The following is a 21,561-nucleotide window of genomic DNA, read 5'->3' as shown; positions in this document are numbered from 1 at the left end:
TGGCTGAAACCATCTATCTGTTCCCTCTGGTGAGATTCTAGGGATGAAAATAGATTTCTGAACCGTTGATGAAGCCTTGTCCTCAGACGAAGTAAGCATCCTCCGGGCTGAGATGCTCGGCGAAACGCAGACTATGGCTCTGAAGGAACGAGTTCTTCCTAGCAGCTTTCCAGACGGCATTCCTATAGAATCTGGCAGTGAAGAGGATGATGATACCCCTTGGTCTTGAATCGTTTTGCTGTTGCTTCTTGCCGAGGTGATGCACAACGTCGATGGTATCACCAACTTTGTTCTTCTCTGCAGGCATAACTTCTTGGCAGACGCGGGGCGGCAGGGTAGCCTAGTGGTTAGAGCGTTGGACTAGTGACCGGAAGGTTGCAAGTTCAAATCCCCAAGCTGTTGTTCTGCCCCTGGACAAGCAGTTAACCCACTGTTCATAGGCTGTCATTGAAAATAAGAATTTGTTCTTAACTAGTTAAATAAAGGTAAAAAAAAATGCAGATAGCCTCTTGTCGCACATCCTCATTCTCCACCTCTGGCACACCATAGAGTCTCAGGTTCCATCTTCCTGTGTATTGCTCCAGATCAGTGAGACGTCTATGGTAGACATTGTTATTCTGTTCCACATTTAACACACATTTTCAACTTTAGCCACTCCCATTTTGACATCCTTGATTACAAGACATGCAAACTCCAGTCTTTTTCAAGCCTTTGATAACCACGGTGTTTGCGCCTACCATTGTCTCAATGGCATCAGACCTGGAGTTGATAAGTAAGGAGAGGGTAGCCACGATGTCAGAGTCCATGTTTGGTTTTTTGGAGGGTGGAGGTTTGCATGGAGTAACCGGTAAAGAGGGGAACTCGTCATCTTCAACAGCATTCAAAAGCATGAGATTATCCTTAGGGCAAGCATAGTTATGGCAGTTGTCAATACATTTTTTTATGGATTTCTTCAATGCTCTGAATACTCAATCTTCAGGTCGGCTATTTAATTACCATAAAGCAAAACCAGTATTGTTCCCATTTAATAAATATAAAAAGTAAAGTAAAGCACATAAAATAGGACACCAGCAAACACTAAAATTAGGATAGCAAGTTCTGTGAAGAGTATACATTTGGACCACAATTCCATGCTTAAGATAAGGACATGTTTGGATTGTACACACTGTTTACCTCTTAACTGAATGAGGGCCAAAGGACATTTTTAAGTGCACGCAAAAGATATGACAGTTTGCTTACAGTCCCAAATGAGTCTCTCAGCATTCAGTTATGGGAGCTGCAAACTACATTAAGCACAGATGCCAGTCAGAAACTAGCTAGGCAGTTTCACAAACAGTTTGCACACGAGTAGTTAGTTAGTCCAAAACATAATCCATCGGTGTAGGCTCACTTTCAAGGAGTGTGTGTGGTGTACACTAAGACTTGCTGAAAGAATGCATAGCCAAAACAATATATTCATATCTGTGGTGTTTTTGAGGCTACAATCTAACAACCTTCATCCTTCCCACAGGATGTACTAACTAACTCCTCGGAGTTCAAAGTTAGAAATGTACAGAAATCTTTACCATACAAACATTAAGAAGTGGTGCTTAAATAGAAAAGTCAAAACAGTCAAAAATGTTTAATCCATTTTGAGGACTATTCCACCGAATCCCAGATTAGACTTTGTTTGCACCACAGCACCAAAAAAGAGTAAGGCAATGGTTAGGCATTGAAGGCACCCAAAGGGGTCTTGTTGAAAAACAATGTGGTAATGGGGCAGCATATTGGACTTGTCCATTGTTCATAATGAATTCAAGGAGCTTTGAAGAGCTCTATAAAGCAAAAGGAATGTAGTCAAACTAGTTCATCAACAATGTCTACATCTCATCAGTGTGGGCTGGTTTGGTGGGGTCAAGGCTTGCGCTCCCTTTTCCTGTTGCTGACACCAGGGCCAGAGGTTCAGTCTGCCCTTCATCCAGAGTCGAGCTGTTCCCTGGTTGGCTCTCCTCCAGGGCCACATCCTCAATGTCAGTGATTTTGGGACTTTCTATTGGTTGCTTTAGTATTATGGAAGCATCCGGGGGATCTGATTGGCTGAGGTCACGGGAAACGGGTAGGGAATCGGGCTGAATGATACGGTTGTCCACATCCTCAGCAGCTTGCAAGGATGAAGCAGGATCTGTGAGGATGCTTCTGGAGATAACTGAAATGGTAAAGAAGAGGGAAGGCTATTAAAACTTTCATCGTTTTCAGAAGAAAAATGATCCATTATTAATTCCTAAATGGATAACTAACCTCCTTTTGGTGTATAGTCCTCTTCTATGGATGAGGCGCCCCAGTGGAAGGGGCTGTAACTTGGGAAGATGATGAGGCCCAGAGAGAAGATGATAATCTGATGGGAAACAACAGACACACGTTCGGGTAACTCTTTTTTAAGATCACCCTGAAAGTACCCAAAGGCATGGATGAAAGACATGTTGATCTCACCATGACGCAGGTGCTGGTCTGTGCTGCTTTAGTGACCGTCTGCTTGATCAGCGACTGTAGTCTGCGCAGCTGAGCCAGGAGAGACCTGTGCATGGAGATATTATAAAAACACCAGAACTAACAAGACACAAACATCTTCATTGAGCATCATCAGTGCAAAAAGGTGATGTTAGCCAATTAACTTACATGTTGTGTTTCTCCAGCTGTTCCACGGTCCTCTGCAGCTCTTTGTTTTGCACTGAGCAAGCTGCTGCCCTGAGACACAGAAAATACCTAGGGTCACTGACAGAAAAGTATTCCTACTGTCCGACAGTGTCACACCATTGGGGAGAGTCAACAATAGCTCAGTGGCAGAATAGAACAGAAGGACCCATTGTCAGGACTTCCTACTGCACATGCCTCACTGTTGTAACACAAATGAAAATGCTAAGGAAATACAAGTGACTTGTTTATAGAGAATATTATCCACCATGGACTACAAAGTGGGTCCAATTTTCATGGAGCCTAATTGAAGCCTCAGGCCTCACCTGCTCTCAAGCCCATCCACATAGTCCTTCTTCCTGCGACGGCTGTCTTGGGCTGACTGTTTGTTGCGTATTTTGCGTCTCACTTTTTTCAGAATCCGTTCCTCAGCCTAGAAGGGAATTCAGTCCAGTACATTTAGGTGCAATTCAACTCAGAGATAAACAATTTCAGTCAAATCATATAACATATACAGCAAAGTCATTTGTTATGTCAAAGTTGTTATGCAAAAGTAATGTAATCCAAGTGCATGCAGGGAAGTAATGGATTTGGGTACATTGAATAGTATACCATCTACTGTGTGTGTGTGTGTCTGACCTTGGTGAGGGGCAGGTTGTTGGGCAGAGAGATCCCCTCTTGGTTCAGCAGTTTCTGCTCCTCCTCAGTCAGTGTGAGGTCAGGGTAAAGCTGATCAGGAGAAGAGGATATTGTGTTTATAATCCTCACCACCATAATCTCATAGAGAGACACTTGAACAACCACCGGGGTCTCAGACTAACAATCCCCCTCCCCCACTATCTTCTTATTGTGCCTATTTATCCATTCATTAGGGATTGAGGCCTATGGATTTCACCACATCTTTACAATACGTTTGCAGGCCTCCTGTATAAATCAGCAGGAGAGATTGTCACTATGTAATTACATCTAATTAGATGGTAAAAACATTCCCTATTAATTTGGGATTGAGCCCTGCAGCTTTGTCCTAATGCATATGGCGGGATCTTCACAACAGATGCCATTGAATATGGACTTATCTTGGCATAAGACCACTTTTGTGGTGTGAAAATATCAAAAACTCTTATTTTGGAGTCAACTTGCCCCTTTTAAGTCTCACCAGCGGGCTGTCTGGACTGGTGGGACCTGAGGTGGTACCAGAGTGGGTAGAAAGATGACCATGGTCAAATCTACTAGCGGATACTAGGGGTAACTCGTTGACGATACAGGACTCCGAGATCAACATCTGAGAACTCCAATCATCTGTAGCAGAAGACATAGGAAAAGAGAGTAAACTCCCACCCAACACACATGGACTCACACACAGAGATACGTGTGCGCTAGCGTACACACACACACACACACACACACACACACACACACACACACACACACACACACACACACACACACACACACACACACACACACACACACACACACACACACACACACACACACACACACACACACACACACACTCACCCAGTTCTATGGAAATGACATCAACACTATGCTGCTCTGGCTCCGTCTTGATGTTGGCCAGGGTGCTGATGTCATAGACCACCTGATAGATAGTTGTGGGGACCTGAGAGGGGTCCACCGTGGCAGTTAGGGGGCTCTTGGAGCAGGGTTCCTCAGAGATGCCACTGTCGCTCTCTGAGGAGGTCTCCACTGGGTCTCTGGTAGGGAAGACGTCATTTGGATTGATGGCATAAAGCACATCCTCTGGCTCACTGTCGTTTAGACCCTGTAACATATAGAGAGGAATTAGGTAATACTTTAAGCAAATGGGTATAATACATTATTACATGTTAATAATGTTTTAATAAATAAAGTTGAGTAAATATTGCCCCAGGTCTTTACAACTTGGCTCACTATATTGTACAACTAGTCATAATGGGAAACCATCCGCACACTTTGGGGGTCTACCGTGCATTCATCTAGGGGTTTTTCAGAGCCAGCATAGATAACATCAGAGCAAGAAAATGGCCCTTCCAGTCCCCAACTCTCCTCTGTCATACTGTCCTCTTTGTGACGGAAAAACAGCTCTCCATTCTCTATATCCATGTCCTAGAAGAAACAAAACAGCAGTTAGAAGTATTACAAAATATTTATCAATTTAGTTCACTTTTGTGTACTTCTCTTATTGCACTGTCAATGTTACAACTCTTTGTTATTAAAGTGTTTGAAACTCATATCTATGTTGTTGTAAGTGGAGATTTATAAAGCATGAAGAAGGTGTGGCAACTGCTCAGAGAGCTGTTAAAGGGTGGAGCTATATCTATTATTACTGTTTGATCAGTGGGAGTCCTTTCGCAAGAGGATATCAGCATCCTGGTGCACGCACGCACGCACGCACAAACACACACAGTTGTATTAAAAACTGATAGGCTTTCTCAATAGCAATTGTACCCCCTCATAAAATCACAACTGTTACCCTTTTTGGGCCTCATATTTAATATGTAGGCCTACTAGTTAGGCTAGCAGAAATAATAATATCACGTGACCCACACCAGTAGTCTTTAATAAACTATAGTCTGTCTATACGTATGTTTTCTATATCGTAGGCTATTGCCTGAATATTTCAGCCAAGTGTTCAGATAATGATCTCACGCTATTAAATGCCGGAACTTAAATAAAGTTTATCCATTAAAATTCAACATTCGCAAACTAATGCCTTCTTGGTTCGTATTAGATGTTGAGTTTGACACGACACCTCGGGTCATGTATAGGATTCCGTTCCCTGTCAAGCAGGATAAACAAGTGTTACATTGTACTCTCCAACTATAGCTTCATGACACCACAAACAACTTACTTGTCTGCTGCTGTTTTCAGAAACGATGATTCTTCCGAATATAGTATATATATAGGTCTACTTCAAGAGCATTACAACAATAGAAGGCCCCAACAATAGAAGGCCCAACGTGAGGAGAAAAATGCAGACGAGTAGTGTTTAAAGATCAACCAGTGTAAAACGCATTTCTCCCAAAAATCCAGCTGGCAATTCTCATGTCAATCATCCCGGAGGACGAATAACCATACTGACACGGCGGATGTGCGTCGCCTGTACGCAACCGTTGGCTCTAAAATCACTAACTAATAGAGTATGTGGATTTCTCTCTGTGTCTTACTTATTCCATAATGCAAAAACATGTCTCTTTTATAAATCAGTACATTTACACCAACGTTGTACAGTTCATAAACGTCAACAAAAAAAACGAAGTCCCTCCCACTTTACCCCTTTGATTCGGCAGGGCAATTTATGTGTGAATACTTCGTGGGCACAATGTAGCAGTGAATTAGATATTGTACTGGACATACTGGAAAATAACAGTTACAGTATCGTATTGAACTCAAAAGACCTTGACTTTTGCCAACATTCTCTATTGAGACGTTTTTGCAGTAGGAAAGTCAGAGCAAAATCAAAGGATCATGGCAAAATCTAAAAGTGTGTCACACAATGTGGAGTTCTGACTTTGAACAGGTCATGATATCTCAAAGCAGTGTTGATGGTTTGTAATACATGGCTGGCACGTCAATGATGGCTGGAAGAGCCTGGTCGGTTGGTGTTTCTTGTAAAAATGGATAGCAGGGTGGTGAGTCAATCTTTGTATGTGTTCACTGCTCTCTTTGCACTTATCTATTTACAATAGACACTTATATTTTTGTCTCACCATTCTTTGTAGTTGATTGACTGATCAAGAATGGAAAAGGCAGCCAAATGTTGCGATCTTGAATGTAACTTTGTGAAATTGTATCATTCCCTTTACCCTGTAGGTGGCGTTAGAGTCTGTCCTGCTGGTGGATGGTGGGGAGACCATTGTGGTGCAAGGGCTGTGGGTGGCTCCTAGTGTGAATGGCCAGGGGATTACTGGTGCCATCCAGAGATATGTGACAATGTTTTCCTGCAGTCACTTTCCACAGGTCACTTGCCTGAAGACTGTGCCGAGGACACGACCCAACACCTGAAAAACTGTATAGATATCACCTGTTGGCCAAAGAGGTAGGCCTACATAGTTTGCATGCCAGTGTGGTTTGTATTGAGCAGGGACGTGCACAACTGTAGTCCTTGATGGCCACAGTTCTGAGGCCCAGTCATTTGACATATAACGTTTGTAATTTACAATTATACACTACCATTCAAAAGTTTAGGGTCACTTAGAAATGTCCTTGTTTTTTAAAGAAAAGCACATTTTTTGTCCATTAAAATAACATCAAATTGATCAGAAATACAGTGTAGACATTGTTAATGTTGCAAATGACTATTGTAACAGGAAACAGCAGATTTTTTATGGAATATCTACATAGGCGTACAGAGGCCCATTATCAGCAACCATCACTCCTGTGTTCTAATTTGAACTTGTACTTTTAAAAATCCAACTCTCTAAAAACAAGTCTCTCACCGTTGCCGCCTGCAATAGACCACCCTCTGCCCCCAGCTGTGCTCTGGACACCATATGTGAACTGATTACCCCCCATCTATCTTCAGAGCTCGTGCTGCTAGGTGACCTACACTGGAACATGCTTAACACCCCAGCCATCCTACAATCTAAGCATGATGCCTTCAATCTCACACAAATTATCAATGAACCTACCAGGTACCACCCCAAAGCCGTTAACACGGGCACCCTCATAGATATCATCCTAAACATCTTGCTCTCTAAATACACCATTGCTGTTTTCAACAAAGATCTCAGCGATCACTGCCTCATTGCCTGCATCCGTAATGGGTCAGCGGTCAAGCGACCTCCACTCATCACTGTCAAGCGCTCCCTGAAACACTTCAGCGAGCAGGCCTTTCTAATCGACCTGGCCCGGGTATCCTGGAAGGATATTGACCTCATCCCGTCAGTAGAGGATGCCTGGTTATTTTTTTTAATGCCTTCCTCACCATCTTAAATAAGCATGCCCCGTTCAAGAAATGTTGAACCAGGAACAGATATAGCCCTTGGTTCTCTCCAGACCTGACTGCCCTTAACCAACACAAAAACATCCTATGGCGTTCTGCATTAGCATCGAAAAGCCCCCGTGATATGCAACTTTTCAGGGAAGTTAGAAACCAATATACACAGGCAGTTAGAAAAGCCAAGGCTAGCTTTTTCAAGCAGAAATGTGCTTCCTGCAACACAAACTCAAAAAAGTTCTGGGACACTGTAAAGTCCATGGAGAATAAAAACACCTCCTCCCAGCTGCCCACTGCACTGAGGATAGGAAACTCTGTCACCACCGATAAATCCACTATAATTGAGAATTACAATAAGCATTTTTCTACGGCTGGCCATGCTTTCCACCTGGCTACCCCTACCCCGGTCAACTGCACTGTACCCCCCACAGCAACTTGCCCAAGCCTTCCCCATTTCTCCTTCTCCCAAATCCAGTCAGCTGATGTTCTGTAAATGCTGCAAAATCTGGACCCCTACAAATCAGCCGGGCTAGACAATCTGGACCCTTTCTTTCTAAAATTATCTGCCAAAATTGTTGCAACCCTTATTACTAGCCTGTTCAACCTCTCTTTCGTGTCGTCTGAGATTCCCCAAGATTGGAAAGCAGCTGCGGTCATCCCCCTCTTCAAAGGGGGACACACTCTAGACCCAAACTACTACAGACCTATATCTATCCTACCCTGCCTTTCCAAGGTCTTCGAAAGCCAAGTCAACAAACAGATTACCGACCATTTCGAATCCCACCACACCTTCTCCGCTATGCAATCTGGTTTCAGAGCTGGTCATGGGTGCACCTCAGCCACGCTCAAGGTCCTAAATGATATCTTAACCGCCATCGATAAGAAACAATACTGTGCAGCCGTATTCATTGACCTGGCTTTTGACTCTGTCAATCACCACATCCTCATCGGCAGACTCGATAGCCTTGGTTTCTCAAATGATTGCCTTGCCTGGTTTACCAACTACTTCTCTGATAGAGTTCAGTGTGTCAAATCTGAGGGCCTGTTGTCTGGGCCTCTGGGAGTCTCTATGAGGGTGCCACAGGGTTCAATTCTTCGGCCGACTCTCTTCTCTGTATACATCAATGATGTCGCTCTTGCTGCTGGTGAGTCACTGATCCACCTCTACTCAGACGACACCATTCTGTATACTTCTGTCCCTTCTTTGGACACTGTGTTAACAACCCTCCAAACGAGCTTCAATGCCATACAACTCTCCTTCCGTGGCCTCCAACTGCTCTTAATGCAAGTAAAACTAAATGCATGCTTTTCAACCAATCGCTTCCCGCACCCGCCTGCCCGTCTAGCATTACTACTCTGGACGGTTCTGACTTAGAAAATGTGGACAACTGCAAATACCTAGGTGTCTGGTTAGACTGTAAACTCTCCTTCCAGACTCGCATCAAACTTCTCCAATCCAAAGTTAAATCTAGAATTGGCTTCCTATTTCGCAACAAAGCATCCTTCACTCATGCTGCCAAACATACCCTCGTAAAACTGACCATCCTACCGATCCTCGACTTCGGCGACGTCATTTACAAAATAGCTTCCAATACCCTACTCAATAAATGGGATGCAGTCTATCACAGTGCCATCCGTTTTGTCACCAAAGCCCCATATATTACCCACCACTGCGACCTGTACGCTCTCATTGGCTGGCCCTCGCTTCATACTCGTCGCCAAACCCACTGGCTCCAGGTCATCCACAAGACCCTGCTAGGTAAAGTCCCCCCTTATCTCAGCTCGCTGGTCACCATGGCAGCACCCACCTGTAGCACGCGCTCCAGCAGGTTTATCTCTCTGGTCACCCCCAAAACCAATTCTTCCTTTGGCCGCCTTTCCTTCCAGTTCTCTCCGGGACAATGACTGGAACGAACTACAAAAATCTCTGAAACTGGAAACACTTATCTCCCTCACTAGCTTTAAGCACCAGCTGTCAGAGCAGCTCACAGATTACTGCACCTGTACATAGCCCATCTATAATTTAGACCAAACAACTACCTTTTCCCCTACTGTATCTACTTTGCACATTCTTCCACTGCAAATCTACCATTCCAGTGTTTTACTTGCTATATTGTATTTACTTCGCCACCATTGCCTTTTTTTGCCTTTACCTCCCTTATCTCACCTCATTTGCTCACATCGTATATAGACTTATTGTTCTACTGTATTATTGACTGTATGTTTGTTTTACTCCATGTGTAACTCTGTGTTGTTGTATGTGTCGAACTGCTTTGCTTTATCTTGGCCGGGTCGCAATTGTAAATGAGAACTTGTTCTCAACTTGCCTACCTGGTTAAATAAAGGTGAAATAAAAAAATAAAAAAATGGCACATTGTGTTAGGTAATCCAAGTTTATCATTTTAAAAGGCTAATTGATCATTAGAAAACCCTTTTGTAATTATGTTAGCACAGCTGAAAACTGTTGTTCTGATTAAAGAAGCAATAAAACTGTAATTCTTTCGACTAGTTGAGTATCTGTAGCATCAGCATTTGTGGGTTCAATTAAAGTCTCAAAATGGCCAGAGACAAAGCACTTTCTTCTGAAACTCATCAGTCTATTCTTTTTCTGAGAAATGAAGGCTGGCTCTAAACTGGCTCTAACCAGAATAGAAAGAGGAGTGGGAAGCCCCAGTGCACAACTGAGCAAGAGGACAAGTACATTAGAGTGTCTAGTTTGAGAAACAGATGCCTCACAAGTCCTCAACTGGCAGCTTTATTAAATAGTACCCGCAAAACACCAGTCTCAATGTCAACAGTGAAGAGGCCAATAAAAATAAAATATTAAGACGGGCAAAAGAACACAGACACTGGACAGAGAGACTCTGCCTAGAGGGACTCTGCCCCAAAGTGAAATATACCTGCTGGAGCGCGTTCTACGGGTGGGTGCTGCTATGGTGAACAGTGAGCTGAGAAAAGGCGAGGCTTTACCTAGAAAAGACTTATAGATGACCTGGCGCCAGTGGGTTTGGCAACAAATATGAAGCGAGGGCCAGCCAACGAAAGCATACAGGTCGCAGAAGTGGGTAGTATATGGGGCTTTGGTGACAAAACGGATGGCACTGTGATAGCAAATTGGATGTAGTCTATGTAGAGTGTTGGAGGCTATTTTGTAAATGACATCGCCAAAGTCAAGGATCGGTAGGATAGTCAGTTTTACGAGGGTATGTGTGGCAGCATGAGTGAAGGACGCATTGTTTCAAAATAGGAAGCCGATTCTAGATTTCATTTTGGATTGGAAATGCTTAATGTGAGTCTGGATGGAGAGTTAACAGTCTAACCAGACACCTAGGTATTTGTAGTTGTCCACATTTTCTAAGTCAGAACCGTCCAGAGTAGTAATGCTAGACGGGCAGGCGGGTGCTGGCAGCGATTGGTTGAAAAGCAAGCATTTAGTTTTACTTGCATTAAGAACAGTTGGAGGCCACGGAAGGAGAGTTGTATGGCATTGAAGCTCGTCTGGAGGTTGTTAACACAGTGTCCAAAGAAGGGCTAGAAGTATACAGAATGGTGTCGTCTGCGTAGAGGTGGATCAGAGAATCACCAGCAGCAAGAACGACATCATTGATGTATACAGAGAAGAGAGTCTGCCCGAGAATTGAACCCTGTGGCACCCCCATAGAGACTTCCAGAGGTCCGGACAACAGGCACTCAGATTTGACACACTGAACTCTATCAGAGAAGTAGTTGGTGAACCAGGCGAGGCAGTCATTTGAAACCAAGGCTGTTGAGTCTGCTGATAAGAATGCAGAATAGCGGAGGTATTGTATCCCTAGAATTAGCTGCTATATGGGCCTAGCTCGAGGCTAGCTCAAGGCTAGATGGTGCTTGCTTCGGGACAGAGGTGTTAGCTAACAGTAGCCACTCGTTTGCAGCTAGCTAGCTGCGATGATCCGGTGTAATGATCCAGAGCAGCAGGAATCCGGTGTTGTGGTAGAGAGAAGCAGTCCGATATGTTCTGGGTTGATATCGCGCTGTGCAGACTGACAGGTGTTGTCCGAGCTAAGGCTGACTGAAGACTGCTAGCCATGGCTAACAAGGACTAGTAGCTAGTTAGTTGGCTAGCTCCTGATGGAAGTTCTAGTTAGAAGGAATAAAAATAGCAGAGCCATACCACATTGAGTGAGGCGGGTTGCAAGAAAGTATATTTAGTTCGTAAATAGAAAGTGAGATTAAGATATATATACGAAATAGACCGGCTATTTACACAGGATAAGATACGGGATAAAACAAAGACAAACATCCCACTGCTACGCCATCTTGGATCCGGTGTGTCGGATTGTGTCGTTGAGCATTCATGTACATATAATAACACCGTAAATTCAAAAGCTGTATCTACATACTGAATTCCAAACCATGCCTTTAGCCAAAATGTCAGACAATATGTTTAATATATTCATGTCCTTTATACTGTATTTTGTATTTTATTCATATTATGGAACATTTAAATTGGATAGGATCTCCTGTATACTATGGCCTAGGGCAGAATGACAGATTTGTGCCTTGTCAGGTAGGGGGGTTTGAACTTGCAAGCTTCCAGTTACTAGTCCAACGCTCTAACCACTAGGCTACCCTGCCTGTTTTTCTCTTTTTTATACAAGGCAAGGTTTGCCTCTTTATGATCTCACATGATCTCACCTCATAAGAACTGGGTTGTGGCATCAGCAATTTCTGCCTCAATAAATACATAAAAAAATTGTGTTGGTGATCTTTTGAAAAACACAGAACAATATACTATGCAATCAATATATTTTTATTCTATACAGGAAGTAATAACATACATTACCCAGTGAGCAAAATTACTTTGAAAATACTTTTCCATACGTTGACATCACGTGCATTTCAGGTGCCGAATGAAAGGTTATTTTTGAGGTGAGATCACATCAAAAATACATCTGTAATGGATGTCAAAAGACAATTTACAGACGTGAAAAATATGTATTTTTCTGTCATTGATTCTATGGACAAATTTCAACTGCACATACATTCTCAATGAAGTAAGCATTCTATCACAAGAATATAGGAAAGACTGCAACTGAAGTATTTGATCACCTACCAACCAGTAGTTCTGCTTTTCTGATGTATCAAATACTTATGTCATGCAATAAAATGCAAATGAATTACTTAAAAATCATACAATTTGATTTTCTGGATTTTTGTTTTAGATTTTGTCTCTCACAGTTGAAGTGTCTATGATAAAAAATTACAGACCTCTACATGCATTGTAAGTAGGAAAACCTGCAAAATCGGCAGTGTATCAAATACTTGTTCTCCCCACTGTATGAGTGTCTGCTGAATGACCAAATAAAAAAAACGTGGATTGATGGCAGCCTTGTGAGGAAACTGAAAGAGAGAGATGCTGCTTAAACATGGCAAGGTGACCGGGCACAATTGTATGGTTAAACAGTATAAATATGATCAATACAGATAGATTAAGATGACAAGACACTAGTATAGGGACAAAGTGGAGGGGCAATTCAGCGGGTCTGACAAAAGACGTATCTGGCAGGGGCTTCTAACATCCATGGATTTAAAAAAGAAAGCCAATCACGTCACAGACACCAACGCCGCTTTACCGGATGAGCTGTTTTGTTGCCTTACAACCTGGAATTAAAATGTATTTTTTGGAGGTTTGTATCATTTGATTTACCCAACATGCCTACCACTTTTAAGATGCAAAATATGTTTTATTGTGAAACCAACAAGAAATAAGACAAAAAAAGTCAACTTGAGAGTGCATAACTATTCATCCCCCCAAAGTCAATCATTTTTAGAGCCACCTTTTGCAGCAATTACAGCAGTTTCCCAGTCCCTGCTGATGAAAAACATCCCCACATGCTTCCACCGCCATGCTTCACGGTGGGGATGGTGTTCTCCAAATGATGAGAGGTGTTAGGTTTGCGCCAGACATAGCGTTTTCCTTGATGGCCCAAAAGCTCAATTTTAGTCTCATCTACCTTCTTTCATTTATTTAACTAGGCAAGTCAGTTAAGAACAAACTCTTATTTTCAATGACAGCCTAGGAACAGTGGGTTAACTACCTTGTTCAGGAGCAGAACAACAGATTTTTACCTTGTCAGCTCCTTCCGGTTACTAGTCCAACGCTCTAACCACTAGGCTACCTGCCGGCTACTTTCCATTTGGCTGGGGAGTCTCCCACATGCCTTTTGGCAAACACCAAAGGTGTTTGCTTATTATTTTCCTTAAGCAATGGATTTTTTTCTGGCCACTCTTCTACAAAGCTCAGCTCTGTGAAGTGTACAGCTTAAAGTGGTCCTATGGACAGATACTCCAATCTCCGTTGTGGAGCTTTGCAGCTCCTTCAGGGTTATCTTTGGTCTTTTTTTGCCTCTGATTAACGCCCTCCTTGCCTGGTCCGTGGGTTTTGGTGGGCGGCCCTCTATTGGCAGGTATGTTTTGGTGCCATATTCTTTCAATTTTTAATAATGGATTTAATGGTGCTCTGTGGGATGTTCAAAGTTTCGGATATTTTTTATAACCCAACCCTGATCAGTACTTCACAACTTTGTACCTGACCTGTTTGGAGAGCTCCTTGATCTTCATGGTGCCACTTGCTTGTTTGTGCCCCTTGCTTAGTGGTGTTACAGACTCTGGGGCCTTTCAGAACAGGTGTATATCTACTGAGTACATGTGACAAATCAAATCAAATTTTATTTGTCACGTGCGCCGAATACAACAGGTGTAGGTAGACCTTACAGTGAAATGCTTACTTACAGGCTCTAACCAATGGTGCGAAAAAAAGGTATGTGTGTGTGTAGGTAAGTAAAGAAATAAAACAACAGTAAAAAAACATTTGAAAAAAGAGTAGCAAGGCTATATACAGACACATGTTAGTCAGGCTTATTGAGGTAGTATGTACATGTAGGTATTGTTAAAGTGACTATGCATATATAAAGAACAGAGAGTAGCAGAAGCGTAAAAAGAGGGGTTGGCGGGTGGTGGAACACAATGCAGATAGCCCGGTTAGCCAATGTGCGGGAGCACTGGTTGGTCGGGCCAATTTAGGTAGTATGTACATGAATGTATAGTTAAAGTGACAGAGAGTAGCAACAGCGTAAAAGAGGGGTTGGGGGGGGGCACAATGGGTAACCAAATGGGTAACCATTTGGTTACCTGTTCAGGAGTCTTATGGCTTGGGGGTAAAAACTGTTGAGAAGCCTTTTTGTCCTAGACTTGGCACTCCGGTACCTCTTGCCATGCGGTAGTAGAGAGAACAGTCTATGACTGGGGTGGCTGGGGTCTTTGACCATCTTTAGGGCCTTCCTCTGACACCGCCTGGTGTAGAGGTCCTGGATGGCAGGCAGCTTTGCCCCGAGCAATTGCCATATCAGGCAGTGATGCAACCGGTCAGGATGCTCTCGATGTTGCAGAACCTTTTGAGGATCTCAGGACCCATGCCAAATCTTTTTAGTTTCTTAGTTTCATGAGGGGGAATAGGCTTTGTCGTGCCCTCTTCACGACTTGGTGTATTTGGACAAATCTAGTTTGTTGTTGATGTGGACACCAAGGAATTTGAAGCTCTCAACCTGCTCCACTACAGCCCGGTCGATTGAGAATGGGGACGTGCTCGGTGCTTCTTTTCCTGTAGTCCACAATCATCTCCTTAGTCTTGGTTATATTGAGGGATAGGTTGTTATTCTGGCACCACCCGGCCAGGTCTCTGACCTCATCCCTATAGGCTGTCTTGTCGTTGTCTGTGATCAGGCCTACAACTGTTGTGTCATCAGCAAACTTAATGATGGTGTTGGAGTTGTGCCTGGCCATGCAGTCGTGGGTGAACAGGGAGTACAGGAGGCGACTGAGCACGCACCCCTGGGGAGCTCCAGTGTTGAGGATCAGCGTGGCAGATGTGTTGCTACCTACCCTCACCACATGGGGGCGGTCTGTCAGGAAGTCCAGGATCCAGTTGCAGAGGGAGGTGTTTAGTCCCAGGTTCCTTAGCTTGGTGATGAGCTTTGAATAAGGTCCACCTGTGTGCAATCTAACTAATTATGTGACTTCTGAAGGTAATTGGTTGCACCAGATCTTATTTAGGGGCTTCATAGCAAAGTGGGTGAATACATATGCATGCACCACTTTTCCGTAAAACTATTTTTTAAACAAGTCCTTTTTTCGTTTCACTTCACCAATGTGGACTATTTTGTGTATGTCCATTATATGAAATCCAAATTGAAATCCATTTAAATTACAGGATGTAATGCAACAAAATAGGAAAAACGCCAAGGGGATGAATACTTTTGCAAGGCACTGTAAACACCTTTTTCTCACACTTCGAGCGTTAACGACTCTGATCTGCCAAGGAGATCCCCAAGGAGGCTATGTGCTTAGGTCTCCACAGAAGACATGTAAGTCATTCAAACGTGTTAACCCTCGCAAGGCTGTCGGCCCAGACGGCATCCCGAGCCGCAACCTCAGAGCTGATGTGTTTTCTGACATTTTCATCTCTCTAGCTTAGGCCGTTATCCCCTCCTGCTTTAAGATGTCCACTATCATCCCAATCTGTAGCACTCACACTTTGAGAGGCTAGTCAAAGACCACATCACCTCCTCCGTCCCTGACACACTCGACCCTGCACCTCAGGCTGGTATGGCTACTCCACAGTCGCTGACCTCAAGGCTCTACCGAGGGTGGTACGCTCGGCCAGTATGTTTAACAAGTTTAAACATCACATTAGAGTATGGCAGTTTAGCACAGTACGGCATGGCCCGGTACAGGACAGTCACGTTTTATTCAATAGAGTACAGGTAGAGTAGATTAGAGTAAAGCAGGGTACAATACAGAGCACTATTTAAAATAAATAAAAAAAACATTTTTTAAAGACATCAACGTCTGTAAATGCTTGGTTGGGAAGTGTAGGCCTATACTCGTTCACTACAGTACTTCCCACAAATCTAAAAGCAGGATCAGTGGAATTTTGGGATAGTAGAAAGAGATTCCAACATTTTTCTTAGTCTACTCGTCATGTTTCATGGTCATGGCTGTCATCCCATTTCTGACACCAGTGGAGCAAACAACAAACTCGGTTCTTGGTCCTATCGGACCAATCATAAAACTCTGTATGTAGCCAAATCTATGCCAGCCTGGACCAGATCAAATCTAAACCGATCATAGCCGTCTGTTGACGTTGAAATCAAGGCCAGTCCGGACCGCAACAAAAAAATATATAAATACCACAGGACCAGAAAAAACGACGTCCAAATTACATTGCCTGACGGTAAATGCTTAGCTAGTATGTAGCCTACTAGGTTAGGGAATGCAGCAGAGGTGTGGTACTGGAACGCATGCGATTGTCATATTTCGCACATTTACTGGAATGATACAAAGTCTAGAGATGGCACATGATGTCCCCTCAATCCTTCATCTGTTGCAATTGTGTGCGATTTAATAAGTGATACAATGTACATAATTTCTTGTATCAAAAGTCCACGAATGAATAGACCGCGATAGTTCGAAGTTGCTCCGAAACAACTGATAAATGACCTGTTTAGCGGACCCCCAATCTTGAGATGAACTATCGACAGCTAAAACGCAGATCTGACTCGAGATCAGATTTCACTGAGCGTTGATGAATCCGGGATATGCCCCTCCCTCGAGGTCGTCCCAGCCTCATTCTGATCAGTTGAATCATCACTTCCCGTACAGAGTGCAGTTTTTTGGCATAGCAGTAATGTAATTTTGCTGCCTTTTTCCCACTTGTTATTAAGTCTGTGCCAATACAAGCTGCTCACCAAGGCTGTCCTTTTATGAGAGAATACGACAGAAGGTAGTACATTATTTATTGCTTGCTATTTGTAATGTGAGAGACGCCATAGGTAGAAAGCTATACGTTTAGTCATATTGTTTAAAACTTTTTATGGACTAGCGATAGTTTTTAACTTTCTAAACAGCTGTACAGGATATTATAACAGTCCCGGTAAAGCAATTTAATATTATCTGATGTTAGATCAGTCACATGCTTTCTATGCCCCCCCTTTCCTTCACTAACTGTACGTTTTCTATCCTTTCACATACTGTATCTGGGAATTCATGTTATTTGTTTGCCAAGATCCCAGAGCAGATGCTACAATGTGACATTGTCACAGAAGTCTCTCACCCTAAACCATGGGCACTATGAAAATGTATGCAATAAATGTCAAACTGCGTTTATTTGTCTTGAATTGATTTGAATGTAGGCAAATGTTACTCAAACTTCTCGGATGCAGGTGGTCTACCCCTCCCCATTCGACTGTAAGCCAATGGAGGGCGTCTGAGAGCTACTCTTTGCTGTTTCACTCAAGAGTGAAAGAGAAGCAGGGAGTGCAGAGATGGCTCTCAGAAAAGGATCTTCTGTTGCCCTCTCCGGGTGGCCATCTGAAGTGCAGATGAACCCAGCTTATGTCCCTGGCCTGGAGGTAAAGCTGGGAGCACTGGTTGTTCTTTTCTCCATCACACTGGTCTGTGGCTTCGCCCCTTTGTGCTTAGTCAGGGGGGCAGGGAGGTGCAATGTAGACCCAGGTAAGTGGTACTTTAGATCAGAATGAATTTTGAGAATGTGATTTAAAGGTAAAACCATTTGCATTAAATAAACATTTGACAGTACCCCTTTGAAATTTAATAAAACCTGCCTTACATTTTTTTCCCCCATTGTAGAAGTGCTCAGAAAGTTACTTTTTGGACCTGAATGGCAAAATAGTCGAGAGATAAAAAGTACTCAGTTGACCTATTTTGCATACACACCATGCCATGAGACATCCATCTCTTTATCACTGGAAAAGATAAAAACAGTTGAGATTTACATATTTAAAAGCTTATGAACATGTTTTTTAAACTTTTTTTTTTTCTCCCTTAAATGTCAATTACACACAATGTTGACTTGGATGGGAATATCAGTAGTTTTATATTATACTGTCAATCCTCCATAGGAAACCTTTTTAAATATAGATCATAGTATAGACATAACCATTTAAATTGACATTCGACAATGGGTGGACCAGCATAAATTTTTGTTAGTAATTAGAAGTACAAATGTCATTTAAATTAAAATGTCAATGGTGTACCAGCTAAATTGCAGAGGTCTGAAGGGATAGGTCCATTCTATGAAATATATTTATATGATTGAAATGACACCCACCCTGTATTCAAGAGCATGTTGCGTCTCAACCGATGACGGGCACAACACAAAAACCTCAGATGTAAAAAATATGGTCTAAGCTACAACATACAGTACCAGTCAAAAGTTTGGACACCTACTCATTCCAGGGTTTTATTTTAATTTTAAAATGTTCTACATTGTAGAAAAATAATGAAGACATCAAAACTATAATATAACACATGGAATCATGTAGTAACCAAAAAAGTGTTATACAGATCAAAATGTATTTTATGTATGTGAACATGAAGATTATTTTTTAAATAATTGATGTTAAGGTGAATTTTTTTTAAAATTAAAAACATTTTTCAATAAATGATTAAGTAGTTTGATAACCCTGTTTTGTAAGCTTTTAAATGGCATCAAACTCAACCGTTTACTTTTTCCAGTGATGAAGACATTTTGAGCACATATCTCCTGAATGTTTTGGGATTGAGGTCACTTTCTGACCACTTCTTCCATGGGAAAACATGTAGGAAAGTTTTGTTTAAATCAAAAGGGATGCTGTCAAAAAGTGATTGAATTCAAACGGATTTATCCGAAAAGAGGGTGGGTGTAAACTTACTTGTTGACTCCTATGTGTTCCTTCCTTTCACAAACCCTACACGAAACAGAAAGACCCCCAAATCCATGTAAAGACAGTAGCATGTAAGTGGGTTCAACTTCCATACACATCCGATAACGTTGCACAGGGCTGAATAATAAAGTGCAGGTAAATTAGTAAAAGGAAGACATACCTACTCACTTTTGTGTAATCTGTTCCCAGATGTTGTCAAAATGTAGTCTGTCAAATCTGTATATTTGTTTTCCATGGAGACCAGATGAAGACCAACAGGTTAAAACATTGACCTTACTTGTTGTAGAGCCTTTCAATAGACTTGCATGACTGGCTGATACATTTGTGGCTGAGTTGAGTCTATTGTATTCCACAGAAACGCGTCACAAGGTAGTGAGCTTGGTGAGCTGCTTCGCTGGAGGAGTGTTCTTTGCTACTTGTCTTCTGGACCTGGTGCCTGACTACCTATCTGGGATCAATGAAGCATTTAGTAGCCTGGGCATCACAGTAAGAATTTGGGGAAGTCCCCATTAGCGGTGTCTTTTTTTGGTTTCTGCCCTTCGGTTAGTCATTTCACATCTGATTAGTATTTAGGAAGTACAGCGTTATCTTGGCCTGCCCTGTATTACTTGATGTCAGAATTACATTTTTAATCTTTGTCAAATTTGAATGCTGAGAAAAATATAGATGAATGACTGTGTAGACTCATCAATTTCTGTTCGCAGACACCTTTTTTTTAATAGATTTTTTAAATGTTACACTTGTCAGCTTAATCTGACTGATTAGGCTGTCTTTGCGGTAGTTAGTTCTTCCAAGTAACTTAGACAAGAGGATAACACACTTTATATCTACCCCTTCCAGCTTCAGTTCCCTCTACCTGAGTTTATCATAGCCATGGGATTCTTCTTGGTCCTGGTGCTGGAGCAAATAGTCTTGGCCCTCAGAGACCGATCGGCGGGCCACTCTGAAGAAAGACGTGCACTATTGGTGGACTCCAGCGTCCAATCACATGACAGAGATGGCCGGAGACACTCCCATGGTAGGGAGGAATTAGGGGGAGAGGATGCCCACTTCCATGTGGACTTTAACTCCACCTCGGCCATCCGGGCCTTCATTCTAGTATTTTCCTTATCTCTGCACTCAGTCTTCGAGGGTCTGGCTGTGGGGTTACAGGAGGACAGTCAAGAGGTGCTGGAGATCTGTGTTGCTCTACTCCTCCACAAGAGTATCATCTCTTTCAGTCTAGCCCTAAAGCTGGCCCAGGGCAAGCTGCGGCGGGCAGCCGTGGTAGGTTGCCTCCTGCTCTTTGCCATCATGTCCCCAATGGGCATTGGGCTGGGCATTGCCCTCACCGAGACCAAGTCATCCCCCCAGCACAAGCTGGCCAGGTCCACCTTAGAAGGCCTGGCGTCTGGCACCTTTATGTATATCATCTTCATGGAGATCCTGCCCCATGAGCTAAGCTCCCCGCAGAACCGCATCCCCAAGGTGGCCATGATTCTCACTGGGTTCGCAGTGGTCACTGGGATGCTGTTCATCAAAATGTAAATATTCTGTAGCTCAATTCTTTGGGTCTGATTCGAACAAAAACAAATTTCCTCTTGCGCCGTGAGAATGCAATTTGGACTGATAAGCATTAAACAATGTTTACAGCATGAGACCAAAAGATACTCAAGCGTGTCATTAATTCAAACAAGTTTTCTTAAGGTGCAGGGAAAATGCTGGTTTGCCTTACACTGGAAACTTGATTATTTTAGTTTTAATATGTAGATGAATGTTATTCATTCAGATTTAAAAAAGGATATATGCTAATCCTGCCATGCTTTGAAATTAACATCATATAACGTTTTTCTATTTTAGATATGAGAATTTGAATGTATCTATATTTTTTATATAAACAATGACATACTTCACAAACGGCTTTCTGTTTACCGTGATGTGGTCAAAATGACCTGATTTTAAAAGAGGTAATATGAGCATTATAAAACTCCTGGTTTGATATTATAACATACCTAATGTTTTGCTAGCTGTGAAATCTGACTAGCTGTGTCCTGAATTGTGTACACATTTGTTTGTTCAGTAGTATGACTGCCTAGCCCCTAAAAAAACATAAGAGCATATACAGCTGGCTACTACTTTAAATGCTTAGATACATGGAGTGGTTGCTCTTTGTCAGGCCCTTATTTCACTGCCATGTGGTGAGAG

General features: G+C 42.6%; 2 protein-coding genes and 1 long non-coding RNA gene across 4 annotated transcripts; 2 read left to right on the top strand and 1 right to left on the bottom strand.

Moving 5' to 3' along the window:
- Positions 1 to 1,009: 1,009 nt before the first annotated feature.
- On the bottom strand, positions 1,010 to 5,892 carry LOC110486448 (cyclic AMP-responsive element-binding protein 3-like protein 4). 2 transcript variants are annotated; one of them, XM_021558068.3, is made up of 10 exons: positions 5,525 to 5,892; positions 4,624 to 4,779; positions 4,192 to 4,456; positions 3,827 to 3,969; positions 3,310 to 3,399; positions 2,997 to 3,103; positions 2,656 to 2,724; positions 2,470 to 2,554; positions 2,278 to 2,374; positions 1,010 to 2,185 (listed from the first exon to the last, which is right to left on the bottom strand). In XM_021558068.3, exons 2-10 carry the CDS (start codon positions 4,774 to 4,776, stop codon positions 1,860 to 1,862), a joined length of 1,335 nt encoding a protein of 444 aa, XP_021413743.1. In that variant the 5' UTR covers positions 4,777 to 4,779; positions 5,525 to 5,892; the 3' UTR covers positions 1,010 to 1,859. The 2 variants fall into 2 exon arrangements, with proteins under 2 accessions (XP_021413743.1, XP_021413751.1); XM_021558076.3 differs by having other exon boundaries at positions 4,639 to 4,779.
- A 36-nt stretch (positions 5,893 to 5,928) lies between these two features.
- On the top strand, positions 5,929 to 10,120 carry LOC149984929 (uncharacterized). Its single transcript, XR_016485795.1, has 2 exons — positions 5,929 to 6,305; positions 6,487 to 10,120. It is a non-coding gene; the product is annotated as an uncharacterized LOC149984929 (long non-coding RNA).
- Positions 10,121 to 17,409: 7,289 nt separating this feature from the next.
- On the top strand, positions 17,410 to 21,080 carry slc39a1 (solute carrier family 39 member 1). The gene is given in 4 exon segments (NM_001124481.1): positions 17,410 to 17,435; positions 17,875 to 18,166; positions 19,733 to 19,863; positions 20,218 to 21,080. Coding segments are annotated over 3 exon segments (1,008 nt in total). The 5' UTR covers positions 17,410 to 17,435; positions 17,875 to 17,976; the 3' UTR covers positions 20,905 to 21,080.
- The last annotated feature ends 481 nt before the right edge of the window (positions 21,081 to 21,561 follow it).

The sequence above is a fragment of the Oncorhynchus mykiss genome, chromosome 2 (assembly GCF_057628025.1).
Source record: "Oncorhynchus mykiss isolate SJ-2025 chromosome 2, ASM5762802v1, whole genome shotgun sequence".
In the NCBI taxonomy this organism is placed as follows: domain Eukaryota; kingdom Metazoa; phylum Chordata; class Actinopteri; order Salmoniformes; family Salmonidae; genus Oncorhynchus; species Oncorhynchus mykiss.
Note: the sequence above shows the minus strand (reverse complement) of the source record. Positions and strands in the feature narration are given on the sequence as shown.

What these genes read in the sequence shown, in the direction of transcription:
- LOC110486448 (XM_021558068.3), bottom strand. Translation starts at nt 4,776, where the DNA reads ATGGATATAGAGAATGGAGAGCTGTTTTTCCGTCACAAAGAGGACAGT. An exon ending in TGTCATTTCCATAGAACTGG is followed by an intron (nt 3,970 to 4,191) that starts GTGAGTGTGTGT and finishes CTTCTGCTACAG; the next exon opens with ATGATTGGAGTTCTCAGATG. An exon ending in CCAGTCCAGACAGCCCGCTG is followed by an intron (nt 3,400 to 3,826) that starts GTGAGACTTAAA and finishes TCTCCTGATCAG; the next exon opens with CTTTACCCTGACCTCACACT.